Source organism: Bacillus rossius, chromosome 13 (genome assembly GCF_032445375.1).
Source record: "Bacillus rossius redtenbacheri isolate Brsri chromosome 13, Brsri_v3, whole genome shotgun sequence".
In the NCBI taxonomy this organism is placed as follows: domain Eukaryota; kingdom Metazoa; phylum Arthropoda; class Insecta; order Phasmatodea; family Bacillidae; genus Bacillus; species Bacillus rossius.
In genome coordinates, this window is record NC_086340.1 from 47,887,189 (window position 1) to 47,905,077 (window position 17,889).

The 17,889-nt window shown below is 41.7% G+C and overlaps 1 protein-coding gene across 1 annotated transcript in view; it reads right to left on the reverse strand.

The window, feature by feature from the left end:
* LOC134538544 (proton-coupled amino acid transporter-like protein pathetic) overlaps positions 1-17,889 on the reverse strand; it is a 101,222-nt gene that overhangs the window by 15,660 nt on the left and 67,673 nt on the right. Inside the window, exons 6-7 of the mRNA XM_063379959.1 lie at positions 9,387-9,471; positions 6,438-6,719 (exon numbers count right to left, since the gene is read on the reverse strand). Coding sequence (XP_063236029.1) covers positions 6,438-6,719; positions 9,387-9,471 — 367 coding nt within the window. The remainder of the gene's footprint in view (positions 1-6,437; positions 6,720-9,386; positions 9,472-17,889) is intronic.

Sequence of the window (17,889 nt, forward strand, 5' to 3'; positions counted from 1 at the left end):
ACACACACTCGTTGGTACTGTTGCCGTACTTGAGGTAGCCGAACAGCCCAATGACTGCATACAGGAGGACCACGCATGTCATGCCTATGTTGAGAACTCCCGGGCAGCCCAGGAAGTGACTGCGGTTCCTCATGCTGTTCTCCAGCGGCATAACCTGCACAAAACAAGGAGAAACACACTCTCGTTGGTACTGTTGCCGTACTTGAGGTAGCCGAACAGCCCAATGACTGCATACAGAAGGACCACGCATGTCATGCCTATGTTGAGAACACCCGGGCAGCCCAGGAAGTGACTGCGGTTCCTCATGCTGTTCTCCAGCGGCATAACCTGCACAAAACAAGGAGAAACACACTCTCGTTGGTACTGTTGCCGTACTTGAGGTAGCCGAACAGCCCAATGACTGCATACAGAAGGACCACGCATGTCATGCCTATGTTGAGAACACCCGGGCAGCCCAGGAAGTGACTGGGGTTCCTCATGCTGTTCTCCAGCGGCATAACCTGCACAAAACAAGGAGAAACACACACTCGTTGGTACTGTTGCTGTACTTGAGGTAGCCGAACAGCCCAATGACTGCATACAGAAGGACCACGCATGTCATGCCTATGTTGAGAACACCCGGGCAGCCCAGGAAGTGACTGGGGTTCCTCATGCTGTTCTCCAGCGGCATCACCTGCACAAAACAAGGAGAAACACACACTCGTTGGTACTGTTGCTGTACTTGAGGTAGCCGAACAGCCCAATGACTGCATACAGGAGGACCACGCATGTCATGCCTATGTTGAGAACACCCGGGCAGCCCAGGAAGTGACTGGGGTTCCTCATGCTGTTCTCCAGCGGCATAACCTGCACAAAACAAGGAGAAACACACACTCGTTGGTACTGTTGCTGTACTTGAGGTAGCCGAACAGCCCAATGACTGCATACAGGAGGACCACGCATGTCATGCCTATGTTGAGAACACCCGGGCAGCCCAGGAAGTGACTGGGGTTCCTCATGCTGTTCTCCAGCGGCATCACCTGCACAAAACAAGGAGAAACACACACTCGTTGGTACTGTTGCTGTACTTGAGGTAGCCGAACAGCCCAATGACTGCATACAGAAGGACCACGGATGTCATGCCTATGTTGAGAACACCCGGGCAGCCCAGGAAGTGACTGGGGTTCCTCATGCTGTTCTCCAGCGGCATCACCTGCACAAAACAAGGAGAAACACACACTCGTTGGTACTGTTGCTGTACTTGAGGTAGCCGAACAGCCCAATGACTGCATACAGAAGGACCACGCATGTCATGCCTATGTTGAGAACACCCGGGCAGCCCAGGAAGTGACTGGGGTTCCTCATGCTGTTCTCCAGCGGCATCACCTGCACAAAACAAGGAGAAACACACACTCGTTGGTACTGTTGCTGTACTTGAGGTAGCCGAACAGCCCAATGACTGCATACAGGAGGACCACGCATGTCATGCCTATGTTGAGAACACCCGGGCAGCCCAGGAAGTGACTGGGGTTCCTCATGCTGTTCTCCAGCGGCATAACCTGCACAAAACAAGGAGAAACACACACTCGTTGGTACTGTTGCTGTACTTGAGGTAGCCGAACAGCCTAATGACTGCATACAGGAGGACCACGCATGTCATGCCTATGTTGAGAACACCCGGGCAGCCCAGGAAGTGACTGGGGTTCCTCATGCTGTTCTCCAGCGGCATCACCTGCACAAAACAAGGAGAAACACACACTCGTTGGTACTGTTGCTGTACTTGAGGTAGCCGAACAGCCCAATGACTGCATACAGAAGGACCACGGATGTCATGCCTATGTTGAGAACACCCGGGCAGCCCAGGAAGTGACTGGGGTTCCTCATGCTGTTCTCCAGCGGCATCACCTGCACAAAACAAGGAGAAACACACACTCGTTGGTACTGTTGCTGTACTTGAGGTAGCCGAACAGCCCAATGACTGCATACAGAAGGACCACGCATGTCATGCCTATGTTGAGAACACCCGGGCAGCCCAGGAAGTGACTGGGGTTCCTCATGCTGTTCTCCAGGGGCATAACCTGCACAAAACAAGGAGAAACACACACTCGTTGGTACTGTTGCTGTACTTGAGGTAGCAGAACAGCCCAATGACTGCATACAGAAGGACCACGCATGTCATGCCTATGTTGAGAACCCCCGGGCAGCCCAGGAAGTGACTGGGGTTCCTCATGCTGTTCTCCAGGGGCATAACCTGCACAAAACAAGGAGAAACACACACTCGTTGGTACTGTTGCTGTACTTGAGGTAGCCGAACAGCCCAATGACTGCATACAGGAGGACCACGCATGTCATGCCTATGTTGAGAACACCCGGGCAGCCCAGGAAGTGACTGGGGTTCCTCATGCTGTTCTCCAGGGGCATAACCTGCACAAAACAAGGAGAAACACACACTCGTTGGTACTGTTGCTGTACTTGAGGTAGCCGAACAGCCCAATGACTGCATACAGGAGGACCACGCATGTCATGCCTATGTTGAGAACACCCGGGCAGCCCAGGAAGTGACTGGGGTTCCTCATGCTGTTCTCCAGCGGCATAACCTGCACAAAACAAGGAGAAACACACACTCGTTGGTACTGTTGCTGTACTTGAGGTAGCCGAACAGCCGAATGACTGCATACAGGAGGACCACGCATGTCATGCCTATGTTGAGAACCCCCGGGCAGTCCAGGAAGTGACTGGGGTTCCTCATGCTGTTCTCCAGCGGCATAACCTGCACAAAACAAGGAGAAACACACACTCGTTGGTACTGTTGCTGTACTTGAGGTAGCCGAACAGCCCAATGACTGCATACAGGAGGACCACGCATGTCATGCCTATGTTGAGAACACCCGGGCAGCCCAGGAAGTGGCTGGGGTTCCTCATGCTGTTCTCCAGGGGCATAACCTGCACAAAACAAGGAGAAACACACACTCGTTGGTACTGTTGCCGTACTTGAGGTAGCCGAACAGCCCAATGACTGCATACAGAAGGACCACGCATGTCATGCCTATGTTGAGAACCCCCGGGCAGCCCAGGAAGTGACTGGGGTTCCTCATGCTGTTCTCCAGGGGCATAACCTGCACAAAACAAGGAGAAACACACACTCGTTGGTACTGTTGCTGTACTTGAGGTAGCCGAACAGCCCAATGACTGCATACAGGAGGACCACGCATGTCATGCCTATGTTGAGAACACCCGGGCAGCCCAGGAAGTGACTGGGGTTCCTCATGCTGTTCTCCAGCGGCATAACCTGCACAAAACAAGGAGAAACACACACTCGTTGGTACTGTTGCCATACTTGAGGTAGCCGAACAGCCCAATGACTGCATACAGAAGGACCACGCATGTCATGCCTATGTTGAGAACCCCCGGGCAGTCCAGGAAGTGACTGGGGTTCCTCATGCTGTTCTCCAGCGGCATAACCTGCACAAAACAAGGAGAAACACACACTCGTTGGTACTGTTGCTGTACTTGAGGTAGCCGAACAGCCCAATGACTGCATACAGGAGGACCACGCATGTCATGCCTATGTTGAGAACACCCGGGCAGCCCAGGAAGTGACTGGGGTTCCTCATGCTGTTCTCCAGGGGCATAACCTGCACAAAACAAGGAGAAACACACACTCGTTGGTACTGTTGTTGCACTTGAGGTAGCCGAACAGGATTTTTTAATGATGTTTTATTAAATAAGTGATTTTCAGGTAAAATTAATTTTTTTGCGTTCGTCAAGGATCGAACAATGGACAAGAATCGATCGACTCAATTAGAGGCTGGTAGACAAGGAATTTATGCCTCTTTTAGGTATTTTTTTTATCATATACTAGCTGCAGTACCCAGCGTTGCCGGGCTGAACACAGGGTGAAGGAGAACTGTTTAGAGATCAGATGTAGTTAGTAATTGTCTTCTTAATTTGAATGTCAAGTGTGCAAAATAATTTATATCACTTTCAGATCCCGACAGACGTTGTTCTGTCAGTATATAGTTATTTACCTGGTCTGTATGTAATCTAGACTCTATAAAGCAATATTGATAAAAAAAACTGAAAATTAAGGGATTATTAATATTGAAAAGATTCCATTATCTAGCTAATGCTCGGCATGCATTGCAATGCCTTATTCAGTTTTGTTTTGTAATATGTTTGAAGTAGTTACACATATACAAATAATCTATCCATTTCTCTAAATATATATTTATCTCTATCTACATCTATAGTCCTATATATCTATGTATCTCTCTATCTGTATTTATCTCTTTATATCTACATATATACCTCACACTATCTATATGTATTCTATATGAGGGTACTGATTGCTTCGTTGTTAATATCACACGGGTGTTTTTTTACTTGTATGGGAAAATTAAGAATGATAAGGCATCTAGTGTGTGGCAACAATGTTAATAGGCACCTGCGGCATTGTCAACACACACTTCGTACGTGTACTGCATGTTGTATCTAACCCCCTCCAACGCATTTGATTCTAAATTGGACGTTTAGTAAGAATCCCTAATGTTATTTATAATATAATATAGCCTATAGCCTTCCTCAATAAATTTACTATCCAACACTGAAAGAATTTTTCAAATTGGACCAGTGGTTCCTGAGATTAGCGCGTTCAAACAATCAAACAAACAAACTCTTCAGCTTTATAATATTAAGTATAGATTATTGAATAAATATTTTTTTACCTGAAATTACAATTTTTGCATCGAACAAGGATCGAACCAATCACAGAAATAGATCGAATATATAGTTATTTTAATAAGCGAATTTTTTTCCCGAATTTCTAGCTAAATAATTACAGATTTTCCTAAAATGTGTATTCCAAGATGGCGGATGTGGAGTCATCTAAGATGGTCGACGAGGTCCTGATCTTAGTCAACGAGTGGCGGACACGCCCGAACATAGCCGATTCCTCACGATTGACAAGCCAACAAGTCATCAAGACGTAGTCCCATAAGAAATACATTGTCCCAGACTTCTCTATTTCTATCTACTGTTACTGATTGCAATATATGACTTACGATGACTTACCCTTTCTTTAGTTTGATTTGTTACGTTAGTTGTAGGACCCATCTTTGTTCATGTTTCCTGCCTTGGATTGCGGTCAGTTACTCGTAGGTCAATAATCGTTCATTCCAGTTGTTCTAACTGTTGGTTTACGCGAGTCACTCTTTGGATTTTTTTTTTTTTCGATTCTTGTCCACGCACAATATGAGCTGCCTTTTTACTTTGACCCACCTACTTTATACATGCCTGTCCAAGATATGTAGTTTGGACCTCTTCTTAGATTATATTTCTGCTCTCAACTCGTGTACTTATTAAAACCTTTATTTGGTTTTCTACTTCCGAGAAACTAATTGTCAATTGCTCTCGGACTCACTACATATTTCTACTGATTTCTTCTCTCTGTCCTACGAATTCTGCCTTAGTGACCAGAATAGTTATATGGATATGTTCCTGTAATTTTCTTAATTCACTCTTTTTTTTGTAAAATACAGACTGCAATAATTTAATACTATGTTGTATATTTTCTAGCCCAGTTCATCTAGCCGATTTTTTCACTTAATCTTTGAATATTCTGACTGGTTAATTCACTTAAATTTTGAATACTCTGATTGGTATGCTCAATCTTTATTTTATTTCTTCCAAACGAATATTGGTTTTGTTCACCATCAATTGTTCACTCCTTTTCCGTGAATTTAACTAATTCTTAAACTTGTTATTAAAAATTAAAAATTCTTTTCACTTCCTTTCACCTTGCTATTAGTGTTGTAGGTACGAAAGAGAGGTAAGCGATTACCTACACACTTGTCAGTCAGTTATTGCCTACAGTTATATATGAGGATTGTAGTCAGCAAGCCGGCCAGCTGTCACTGAGTGCGGCATATGGCGAGGCCTCTTGCAAGCCGACAGTAGTATGTGCACGCCGTGTGGACTTATCTGCACTGCAGGGTTTCTGCACCCTTGCAAGAGGCCAGAACACTTCTAATGGTGTCATACAAACATTCAACATTAATAATAAGTAGAGACCTGAAAAATTCGCTTTTTCATTTCGTGTTTTGAAAAAATTCAAATAATTACACCTTAAGTGCTGCTTCTGCCATTGGTCCACTGTTAATCTGGAGAACAGTGGGCCAATTAGAGACCCTCCACCATAGAAGTGTCGAATCACAGGTCACCCAGTCGAGACGACTCACAAGCCAGCAGCCAATGAACAGTTGGCATTTGCCCGAGTGTGTAGATGATATTGGAGTCTAACCTGAATGTCATTGAACCCGCGAATTTTTCCGGTCTCTAATAATAAGTTATCTATATTCAAAAAATTTAAAACAGAGTTATCGCTGTTTTGCCAAATGAAATTAGTTGTTTACCGTATGAGAGTAGCTAAGGATCTGGGATGCTCGTGGTCGTATACTTACAACACCGATGCCTTCCATGGCGAAGATGACTGTGCTGAGGAAGGCAGGGATAGTCGTGATGTCGTGCGTGATGAGTCTGACTTGGCTGGTCGCCTGCTCGCCCGTGAACATGTAGTACAGGGTGATGCAGAACCCGACGAAGATGAAGATGTTGGCCATTGCAGAAAACGGCACGAGGTACTTGAGGTTCCTGATGAGGCCCAGACCATAGAGGAACGGCATCACCATCAGTATGTACAGCCGGATGTTCAGTTCATGCTCTGGGAAATGGAAGTCAATCACCTGAAGAAGAAAAAAAAAATTAACACATCGTTAAGGCAAGCATTGGATTTCTTATACTTAAAAACTGAAATCATTACCAGCCAAAGAAGAAGTAATCACGGAGTTGCTTTTAAGGAAGTCTGAAATAAAAAGAGATAAATTATTAGTATAATTTTATTTAACAAGAGATAATAATATTGAGAATGCGGTTATGACCTCAAATTAAAAAAAAATTGTTCTTCCGCAACGTGTACTGTCGCATCCCTTCACTGGCACTTTTTGGCGCCTCTTTTGGTGGTTTATTCCCACGTTGCCTTTGATAATAACTCTTATCTTATTCTGCCCCCCCCCCCCCACCTTTTTTTTCCCATTCCTACTATGGTCTTGGCGATATCCACTTCCTCTAACACAGGAGAAAAATATAAAAATGTTTTTATACATACCAAGCTCTTATTTAGATAAATTATTTACAAGCCCGAATTGCAGACAAAAACGTAAACATAAATATTTCAATCACATTTCAATATATTATCCTGATCCAAATAATGTGTAAAAATAATTAAAAACATTACTACCGCAGGTTGGCCGGTCCAGCGCCTGGGTTCTGAGTGTGAAGGCGGCGCCGATGTCCGCCATCTTGGATTATGACGACACGGCAGCCATATTGGATGACCTTCACCTTCATATTTAGCCAGAAATTGCCAAAAAGACAAAAAATTTGCCAAAATCCGCCAAAATGTCCAGTTTTCAGGGAAACAATTCCGCCAAAATATTTAAAAATTCAGACAAATAAGAATTTCCCCATTTCAAGGGGGGGAAACGCAAAAAATTCAACAATTTGGAATTTGAAAAACCTCAAAATACTCAAGCTTTAAAAAAAAGTCCTCAAAGTGGCTGAAATTCCCCATGGGCAAGCAGCTTTAAACCACCGAGGTCATAAGCTTGACAGTTGAGATATCATGGCCACCATTTTGAATTATGACAACATTGTTGTAATTTTCGTTTCGGCCGCCATCTTGAAAATCCGTTTTTTATGCTAGATAATCGAGAAAAATTAAAATACAAAATTAATTAATATAATTTAAATAAAAAAAAATTTGCTATATGTGGTACGCTTTGGCTGCAATTTCAGAAATTTAATGCGTTACATCCTTGCGGTTAGTAATGCCACTAAAAATAGGACACTATCGCATTCTGCCCACTATTTCTGAAACTACATATGCTAAACCCAGGCGCCGAGTTACTAAGGCATTGCTGATATTACATGTATAGTGCTCCTAATTGATACATTCAAAACCATTAATTTGAATACCTTCATGACTGAATTCCCACTTGATAAACTAACCCCCTCCCTAATCATATCCCCATCCCTTCCGACATCATCCTTCTTCCCTTTTCTTCCCCTCCCATTCCCTTCCCTTCCTTTCCTATTTATTACATTCCCCTTTTCCCCCAGCACACAAATAATAACTTTATAATTTTAATTTCCATTCATTTATACTTTTATATGACTCATTTACTTTTTACTCTTAAATTGCGTGGGTGGACAGATCGCCACACAGGAGTGATCGTGGTTTGAGCCCCGGCCAGTCTGCCACCAGCGACTGTGGCGCTACCTACCTTCCAGCCTTTCAACTTGAACTTTACGTTCAAGATGGCCGGACAACACACCAGCGACACACACCTTTCCACTTATCAGCTAACATCAGAGGGGCATGGAACAAGAGATTGGTGGGAAACAGAAGTGGGAGGAAAGGGGTTGGAGCACACGTGCCAGATAGAACAATCAAGAATAATACAATTTAATCACACCATAAAAATAATTAGCTAATTACAAATTTAGCAGCTGTGGCCGGGGGCGGGGGGGGGGGGGGGGGGGTGATGACCTCAGGAGGGGAGGAGGACTGAAACAATTATAACAAAATTTAGAATGATTAGTGGTTGTTCGGTGGATGTAGAGGGTTAACAGTGATTGATTACCCTAATTTGCATTATCATTTGTACAGTCCAGATTCCGCGTGTTCCCCTATTGATAACATTTTGTTAAATTTTGCATTGTTTTCAAATATTTAATGCTCCAAAGTTATATATTTTAATTTATTCATATTTTATTGTTTTATCATTTAATTAGGGTCTAGTTTTTTTGTAAAAAATGTATAATATCTAACAAATTCTGCCATTTTCCTAAATTTATCCTTAATTAATATAATTATAATTTTTTTTAGTATTTAAAGGAGTTACATTTCTCCTACTGTATGTTTACATATTTTAACCAAGCAAATAAAAGCTTGATGTTCGCTATTTGACCTTTTTTTTTGCCGCCAAATATTTTTATCTGGAGTCTTATTAAATGTGTTTCGTATAGGAAATTGGTCAGAGATTCAAAAGCTTGTATAAGGTACTCGCCTCATTAGGGTCGAAAACTAAAGTGATTGACGTGTATTTCAGTTCAGAGGTTTTTTTTTTTTTTTTTACATTTTCTGGTACTCACACATCCCTTTAGTTGTCTTGCTTAAATATAAACTTAAGACCTTCTGGAATTTCGCCGCTTAGAGTCAGCAGTCCGCCGAGGTTTTGCTCGCCGCAAAGCAACCGCGCGTGTTACTTCTTTGCAGTGTTCCGAAGTTAATTATTTAGACATTTTTTTGTCGGAAAGCATAAAAATTATTCACCATATAAATATCTTACCTGTTTGACAGAGGTAGCTATGAATACTATGTAGACACATAAGGCGCTGTAGTAGGTTGCTATAAGGGCTATGTTGACGAACTTCCTGGAGAGAAAAAGTTAAATCAAGATTAGCCACGGATACATAAACTGTGTTTTATTTAGCTTGTGTTAAAATTATGTAAAGTTACAAGTATTGTTTGAAATAAAGAAACTGAGTTAGATATATGTAGGGAAGTTAATTAATTAAAATAAATGCCATTATTATGTTTTCTATATATATAACCTTTGAATATTTTCTAAATCTAAAATATTAATAAAATTGAATTTACTAAACATATGGCTTTTGTAAAATCAATTTTAATCCTTAAAATAAAGTTGTTATTAATTAAAATTTTAAGTGGCAAAAAATTGATGTATATATAGTTTAACACAAATATGTGTAGTAATAAAAATATTAAATGAGAACCTATTTCTTTCACCCTCAAAATAAAAATTATTTATTTTTGGGCGGAGGGAATACCGGTTACGCGAAAATAAAAAAACGTGTTATTTTATATTAGGCATTTTAATTCAAATGTTATTCTTCAAGTTTCCCGGTTTTATAAATTAATTACGAAGTAATTCGTAGCACTTTTGTTTAAAGAACTTCTAAAATATTTAAAAAAAATGTTATTATAGTTTTAAAATGTATATAGTTAAATAAAAATTGTATAACATTAATATTTATCATTACTTAAATTTAATATTATTGATGTTGCCGCTTAGGGAATTAAGAAACCTTTTATTTAATTTTTTATTTTGGTGCTTTATCATTCAAAATGTTAAATTATTGTAAACAATGTATTGATTTCGGCGTGATGCCAGGACAAACAAAGACACAAACCAATTACCAGTCAAGCAATTAAAAAAAAATTTCATTTACTTATAAAATTACTTCGAAGAAGCTCTCTGAAGGGTGTTCAAAGGGAGAAATTACAGATGCCCTCCTCTCGCCGACCCAAGTATCATCTGCTGCGATCTTCTGCTGTCGCGTGTCATCTTGCTTGACGTCATGGCTGCCATAGTCATTTCAGTGTTCGCTGCTAGGCAGCACTAGTGTCGACTGCAGGTGTTGGCCATGATGGATTTCAAATAGTGTAGGTACCAACGCAGGGAAGTACTATTGTAGCTGCGTGATTTATTTTAAGTTTTATAAACTCCAGAGGATGGAGTCGGTGGGTGTCGAGCCATCATCGCAAGCTCTGATTTCGAGGTCCATCAGCCACATGGCCAAACACAAAATTGGAAAGTGAGGATTTAAATGAGGTAGACAAAGAACAAAATATTGGTGAAAAATGTTTTTTTTTTTAAAGTTAAGTTAGGCCTTTTACGAGGGGGGAGGGGAAAGTGTACATGATTCATATCATGGTACATTATAAGACATACAGTGTTACAAATATGGTATGCTTAATGAAGATAACACACTGAAAATATGATACAATTCATGTTAGATCATTCGTGTACATCCCCAAGGGCGTCGCCAAGGGGGGGGGGGGTAGGGGGGGCAGCTGCCCCCCGCTAGAGCCCTGAAGATTCAAAAAAATGTAGCCAAATGCAAAAAAATACACACTTTTCCCACAACTTGCCCCCCCTCCCCCCCTAGGCCATCGGCTGGCCATCGGCTGGCGACGCCCTTGTACATCCCTCTCACGAATCAACGCCTGAGTGATACCCACAATGCACTAGAACAACTTAATCCCTGTGAACTCACAGAATACTGTTAAAAAATATGCTAGGGGTTGATGTGTAAATATTTTATGCCATTGCCACTGTAGTTCAATATTATAGCCCAGCTACCAGAATGTGAAGCTATATGTATGTGTGTGTATGTATATGTGTATATATATATCCCAAAACACAAGCCAGGGATGCTAGTACCATGATTTAATTTCCTAAAAGTATGACACTACCAAAATTTCTGGTATATTGCATGCAAGAAAAAAAAGAGTAGTAAATAAATTATAAAAGTTATAGAGCCGAGCCAGATAATGTAGACCATGTCACTCCTGAGAGACAAAAGAAGGCGAGGATAGAAAAGAGGTTTCAGAAGAAAAAAAATAGATTTTACTTAAAATGCAAATAGGTTTGTACAAATATCCACAATATAAGGATTAAACATAACGTAAAAATAACTTTTGAGAAATCTTTGAAAGCTCCCTAAAACAGCCATAAAAATATTGAAGCAAAGCAATCAACAAATATAATAAGTGAACACAAAATACCACATAAACATAACTTAAAAACTGATTATTAAATACACGTACAAGTTCAAGAATGTAAACGATCATTTAGCAATCTGGGATGTTAAAAACCCTACCATTACGCTGATAAGTATATTATTCACAATTCACCACGAAATTACAAACCAACTTACTAATTGACTAAATCCACACGCCTCCATATGTTACAAATGTTACAATCTAATGTTACAAATGTGTGCTGCAGTTCGTGCACCGACTGGCACTCTTTCCTCTACTCCAACAAACACCCTCGCCCAAAATTCCATTGATTCTATCAACACTTCTGGTCGAACACTCTCGCCAATCCTTGCCACACCAAAGTTGAAATCACAAAAGACCCAGCGACGTAAATCCAATTCGAAGGCTCAAAAAGTCGTTAAATCTTTATTTCAAGAAAAAAATTCAAGAGCAATGACTAAATATCCGCGAAATAAAGTGCCTAAAAATTTACGCAACCAAGTAGGGAGACTGACTTTAAGAGAATTGTCACAGCCAAGCACCAGCGGAACTCTGTCACAGCCAAGCACCAGCGGAACTCTGTCACAGCCAAGCACCAGCGGAACTCTGTCACAACCAAGCACCAGCGGAACTCTGTCACAGCCAAGCACCAGCGGAACTCTGTCACAGCCAAGCACCAGCGGAACTCTGTCACAACCAAGCACCAGCGGAACTCTGTCACAACCAAGCACCAGCGGAACTCTGTCACAGCCAAGCACCAGCGGAACTCTGTCACAGCCAAGCACCAGCGGAACTCTGTCACAGCCAAGCACCAGCGGAACTCTGTCACAGCCAAGCACCAGCGGAACTCTGTCACAGCCAAGCACCAGCGGAACTCTGTCACAGCCAAGCACCAGCGGAACTCTGTCACAGCCAAGCACCAGCGGAACTCTGTCACAGCCAAGCACCAGCGGAACTCTGTCACAGCCAAGCACCAGCGGAACTCTGTCACAGCCAAGCACCAGCGGAACTCTGTCACAGCCAAGCACCAGCGGAACTCTGTCACAGCCAAGCACCAGCGGAACTCTGTCACAGCCAAGCACCAGCGGAACTCTGTCACAGCCAAGCACCAGCGGAACTCTGTCACAGCCAAGCACCAACGGAACTCTGTCACAACCAAGCACCAGCGGAACTCTGTCACAACCAAAAACCAGCGGAACTCTGTCACAGCCAAGCACCAGCGGAACTCTGTCACAGCCAAGCACCAGCGGAACTCTGTCACAGCCAAGCACCAGCGGAACTCTGTCACAGCCAAGCACCAGCGGAACTCTGTCACAGCCAAGCACCAGCGGAACTCTGTCACAACCAAGCACCAGCGGAACTCTGTCACAGCCAAGCACCAGCGGAACTCTGTCACAGCCAAGCACCAGCGGAACTCTGTCACAGCCAAGCACCAGCGGAACTCTGTCACAGCCAAGCACCAGCGGAACTCTGTCACAGCCAAGCACCAGCGGAACTCTGTCACAACCAAGCACCAGCGGAACTCTGTCACAGCCAAGCACCAGCGGAACTCTGTCACAGCCAAGCACCAGCGGAACTCTGTCACAGCCAAGCACCAGCGGAACTCTGTCACAGCCAAGCACCAGCGGAACTCTGTCACAGCCAAGCACCAGCGGAACTCTGTCACAGCCAAGCACCAGCGGAACTCTGTCACAGCCAAGCACCAGCGGAACTCTGTCACAGCCAAGCACCAGCGGAACTCTGTCACAGCCAAGCACCAGCGGAACTCTGTCACAGCCAAGCACCAGCGGAACTCTGTCACAGCCAAGCACCAGCGGAACTCTGTCACAGCCAAGCACCAGCGGAACTCTGTCACAGCCAAGCACCAGCGGAACTCTGTCACAGCCAAGCACCAGCGGAACTCTGTCACAGCCAAGCACCAGCGGAACTCTGTCACAGCCAAGCACCAGCGGAACTCTGTCACAGCCAAGCACCAGCGGAACTCTGTCACAGCCAAGCACCAGCGGAACTCTGTCACAGCCAAGCACCAGCGGAACTCTGTCACAGCCAAGCACCAGCGGAACTCTGTCACAGCCAAGCACCAGCGGAACTCTGTCACAGCCAAGCACCAGCGGAACTCTGTCACAGCCAAGCACCAGCGGAACTCTGTCACAGCCAAGCACCAGCGGAACTCTGTCACAGCCAAGCACCAGCGGAACTCTGTCACAGCCAAGCACCAGCGGAACTGTGTCACAGCCAAGCACCAGCGGAACTCTGTCACAGCCAAGCACCAGCGGAACTCTTTCACAGCCAAGCACCAGCGGAACTCTGTCACAGCCAAGCACCAGCGGAACTCTGTCACAGCCAAGCACCAGCGGAACTCTGTCACAGCCAAGCACCAGCGGAACTCTGTCACAGCCAAGCACCAGCGGAACTCTGTTACAGCCAAGCACCAGCGGAACTCTGTCACAGCCAAGCACCAGAGAAACACAGCATAGCAGAAAATTCAAGACATCTGACAGCTGGTACTGCTTCCTTTGTGACCAAGATCGTCTTGCTGATATGCGAATCTGTGCAAGTTGTAAGCAGTATGTGCACTAGGAGTGTGTTGGGTTGTCAAAATCAGACAAAGAGATCTTCTTTAGTCCCGAGTGTGCCTTTTTTTTTTGTGCCCCTGACAAAAAGCTACTTATCTTAAGTTTATAAAATCTTCAGAGGTTGTTCAGCTTCGTGTTTGTTATATTTATACAATAATTGTGAACAAATGCTAAGAGTGTGTTGGACCGATTAATCAAAGAGATTTTGCATTGTCCTCCATTTGCCAATTTTTTGCTTTTATGAATAGTCATTTTTAGTACCTTCAGAGTTTGTCAAGCTTCTATTGTGTTCTTTTTTAACAATTAAATACCATTCTATACCTGTTCCGATTTTTTTTGTAACTTGTCTTTTTAAATATTATTATGTGGCCTTTTTTAAAGCACCTCGCTCCTAACAAGGCTACTTTGCACTTTTTCGAGTAAAAATAAATATATGGATAAATATGAACATATTGGAGTTAAGAATTTTTCAACATGATAAGAATGGATCAAACAAGTTTTGATAAAATTGTGTAACTCCTATTATTTATTTAAAAAATTTGAAAAATTCATTAAAGCTTAAGGTGGCCTTATTTGGGTTAAACGCAGTTCTAATACGTATATAATAGTAATTTAATACAACTTAGCGGCAGCTCTTAAAGAGGTAGGTCGATATTTATATTATTGGTTCATTAGCGACGATAATATATATATATATATATATATATATATATATATATAAAACAAATAAACGTGAGCAGAAATAAAACTATTGATAGGGAAGTTTCAAAACAAATTGGACTCGGAAGTCGAACAGTGTGATCGCTCGCCGACAGATGGCAGTAAAGTAAAGTAAAGAGGGGGAAGCCCGGCTGATGACGCAGGCGTGTGGATGGTGGCGCGCTCCTAGTCGGTGGCGGGCGCTGGTACTTGTTTCGGACACCTCGTGGCGCGAATCCGCGGGGAAGAAAATAACGGTCGACTGCTGTTATGTGATGGTGTGTGGCTGTGGGTTTCTGTGACGAAATGCACACTGGATGTATACCGCCTACCGCATACCGTGAAGAGAAACCGTAAGTTAGAAATTTTCAATTTTATATTGCTCGTGTCAAGTCTATATCCGGACGCTGGAAGACAACAGACACTCAGGTGGGACTTCGAAAAAGGAACAGTTTCATGAAGCTGTTAACGTAATATTTGAAATATTACCTCGCTGAGTATTTAAAATTGCGGCGAAAGTGTTGGAGTTTAACCAAAGAAAAATCTTAGTGTAGACCTGTTGGCAGTAACTTCACCATTAGACTGGAGATACGTTTTTCGTGGTGACTACAACTTTCGCATGCTTAAAAAAAGGGTTCGCTTACCGAAGAATTGCAAATGGATAGTGTTTGCGTTATACATAAGTAAGATACCCACATCGGCGAAATAATTTTGATTACCAAAAACTTTGTCATGGTTATGTATAGAATTATTGAGGAACTATGAGTATCTTTGAGAATCTTGTTATTTAAAATTTTTTAGGAAATTAAATTGTAAATTGGTCATTTTTTTTATTATATTATATTTAATATTTTTTTGGTTATTCGGATAGAGTAGTCCGCCTTTTCTTCGAAGCCAGTAAGTGTAAAAGTTAATATTGTAATATGTCTCTTACTTTTAATTTGCTATAATTTTTTAAATGTAGGTACGTTTATTACATAATTTTATTAATGAGTGCCGATCATTATGTTAGTAACATTATAGGGTTTTTGTCACGGAGTAATTGATGTAACTTTGTTGCGAGTTAGCTGGATGAATAAATCCAACTCAAGTTAGTGTAGGTATATTTTTGAGTTAGTAATATTTTCCTTTTCAGTTGTTTTGGTATTTGCAAAATTGTAGAATCATTTAAGACGTCGCTCGGTGTGCTCGCTTGGGTGGCGAAGCTGTGCTGGCCTGAGGACAAACTCAGGTTCGACACCAGCTGGAGGCCACAGCTGTAGTGAGGCCAAGTCAGGCGAGTGTGCGTCTCCAATACATAACTCGTTTATTTTTGTTATTACGTGTCATATTTCTGTTACGTCATCCCGTAGGGGCTGTCAAGCGCTTGTCTTGGTCTGCCCCGTCTGGGCCGTTAGGAGGACAAGTAGTATTACTGTTTTCCAGGCATTAACGACATTTTGGCCAGTTGCTTAAATTTTTTTGCGTGCTCGCCACACGCTGTCCGCCCTACTTGACTGGGTGGTTTGGGTCGTAACTATGTCTATAAGTTTTACTTGTGTCTTCATGAGTTTTATCCACTCGCCTGTTCCCTGGACCTTCGGCTCGTATAATTATTATAACTGTAGTTTTAGGAAGTTATATTTAAGTTTTGTATTGGGAATTTTATTCGTTTTTGCATAGCGTCCTATGCAACTATCGTGTGACGGCATAAGCGTGCATACATGGGGGGCCAGGTGGGCCATGGCCCCCCCTAATGTAATCACTCATATCGGCATTTTCTCTAATGCGTTCGTTAATATTCGTATATTCCTGACACTGTGTTACTCAAACTGTGCAAGTATTGCCAGATAAATAAAAAAACTTACCGGTTTGTTTAACTTACAATTGCCTGGATATCATTATATTTCTGTTCATTGGAAAACAACTTAAAATTATGATAGATAGTTCCAAGCTGTTGAGAGAAAGTTACCTTGACTTTTTTGCGTATTCGTAACTATAACTTTGGGTTAACTTGAACGTAATTAAATACAGTAGAATGTTTCTAAAAATTATTTTTTTTGTAATCAAAACTGTTCTCAATTTGTTGAGTCTATTAAATTTAGTAATTGATTTAAAAAAAGAAGATGCTTTGCAGGTTTTTAATATTTGTGTTTGTGATTGTAATCAGAACTTTGAAATAACGTTTGCGTTAACGTCATTTCGTAGAATTTATTACCATGCAAATGAAAATATTTTGCAGGTTTGTTAAAATGTGTTTTTAATAAGAACTTTATGTTAATTTGAACATAATTAAGTAGAATGTATTACCATGTAAATAAGAATATTTTGCAGGTTTGTTAAAATTTGTGTTGGCAATCAGTGCTTTGAGTTAACTTGAAAATACTTGAGTACAATATATCACCACATAAATCAAAATATTTTTTAATATTTTTAAAATTTGATGGATTGAACAATTATTCATTGTAAAACAAGGTCAGTTGAAAATTCAAGCTATCGTGGTTTAAAAAACATGTACCTTTTGAGTGTCGTCTGTGTCATCTAGAATTTTGATTTAATTTTTTCTACGATGATGTATGTATTTCAAAGCAAAAAAAATATATATATATATATTTTAAGAGGGTTGTTAAAGTTCTGTTGTCTGAATTGCTGTGTTTGCATTCACTAAAAAGAAGTTCATTTCAAGGTAGATCTGGACCAAGCTATTGGAAAATTTGAGGGGGAAAAATGTGTAAGTACACTTTAAACATTGTCTATGGAAAAAAAAAAACCATATTTTCAAGATTGTTAAAATTATACGGATATAAATATTAACTAGTATCTCGTTGATACTGCACAAAAATATAAACAAGTCAATGAGTGAATATATTTAGGCTATTTAACATTCTAAATTCAGCTTCTGATTTAAAAATTTTGCAGGGCCCCCCTAATGGAAATATCTGGGCACGCCTATGTAGTGACGGGTCTTAACGTCTGTTCATGTTTGATTACACTAGCATTGCGTATAATTAAGCCCGCTAAATATTATTA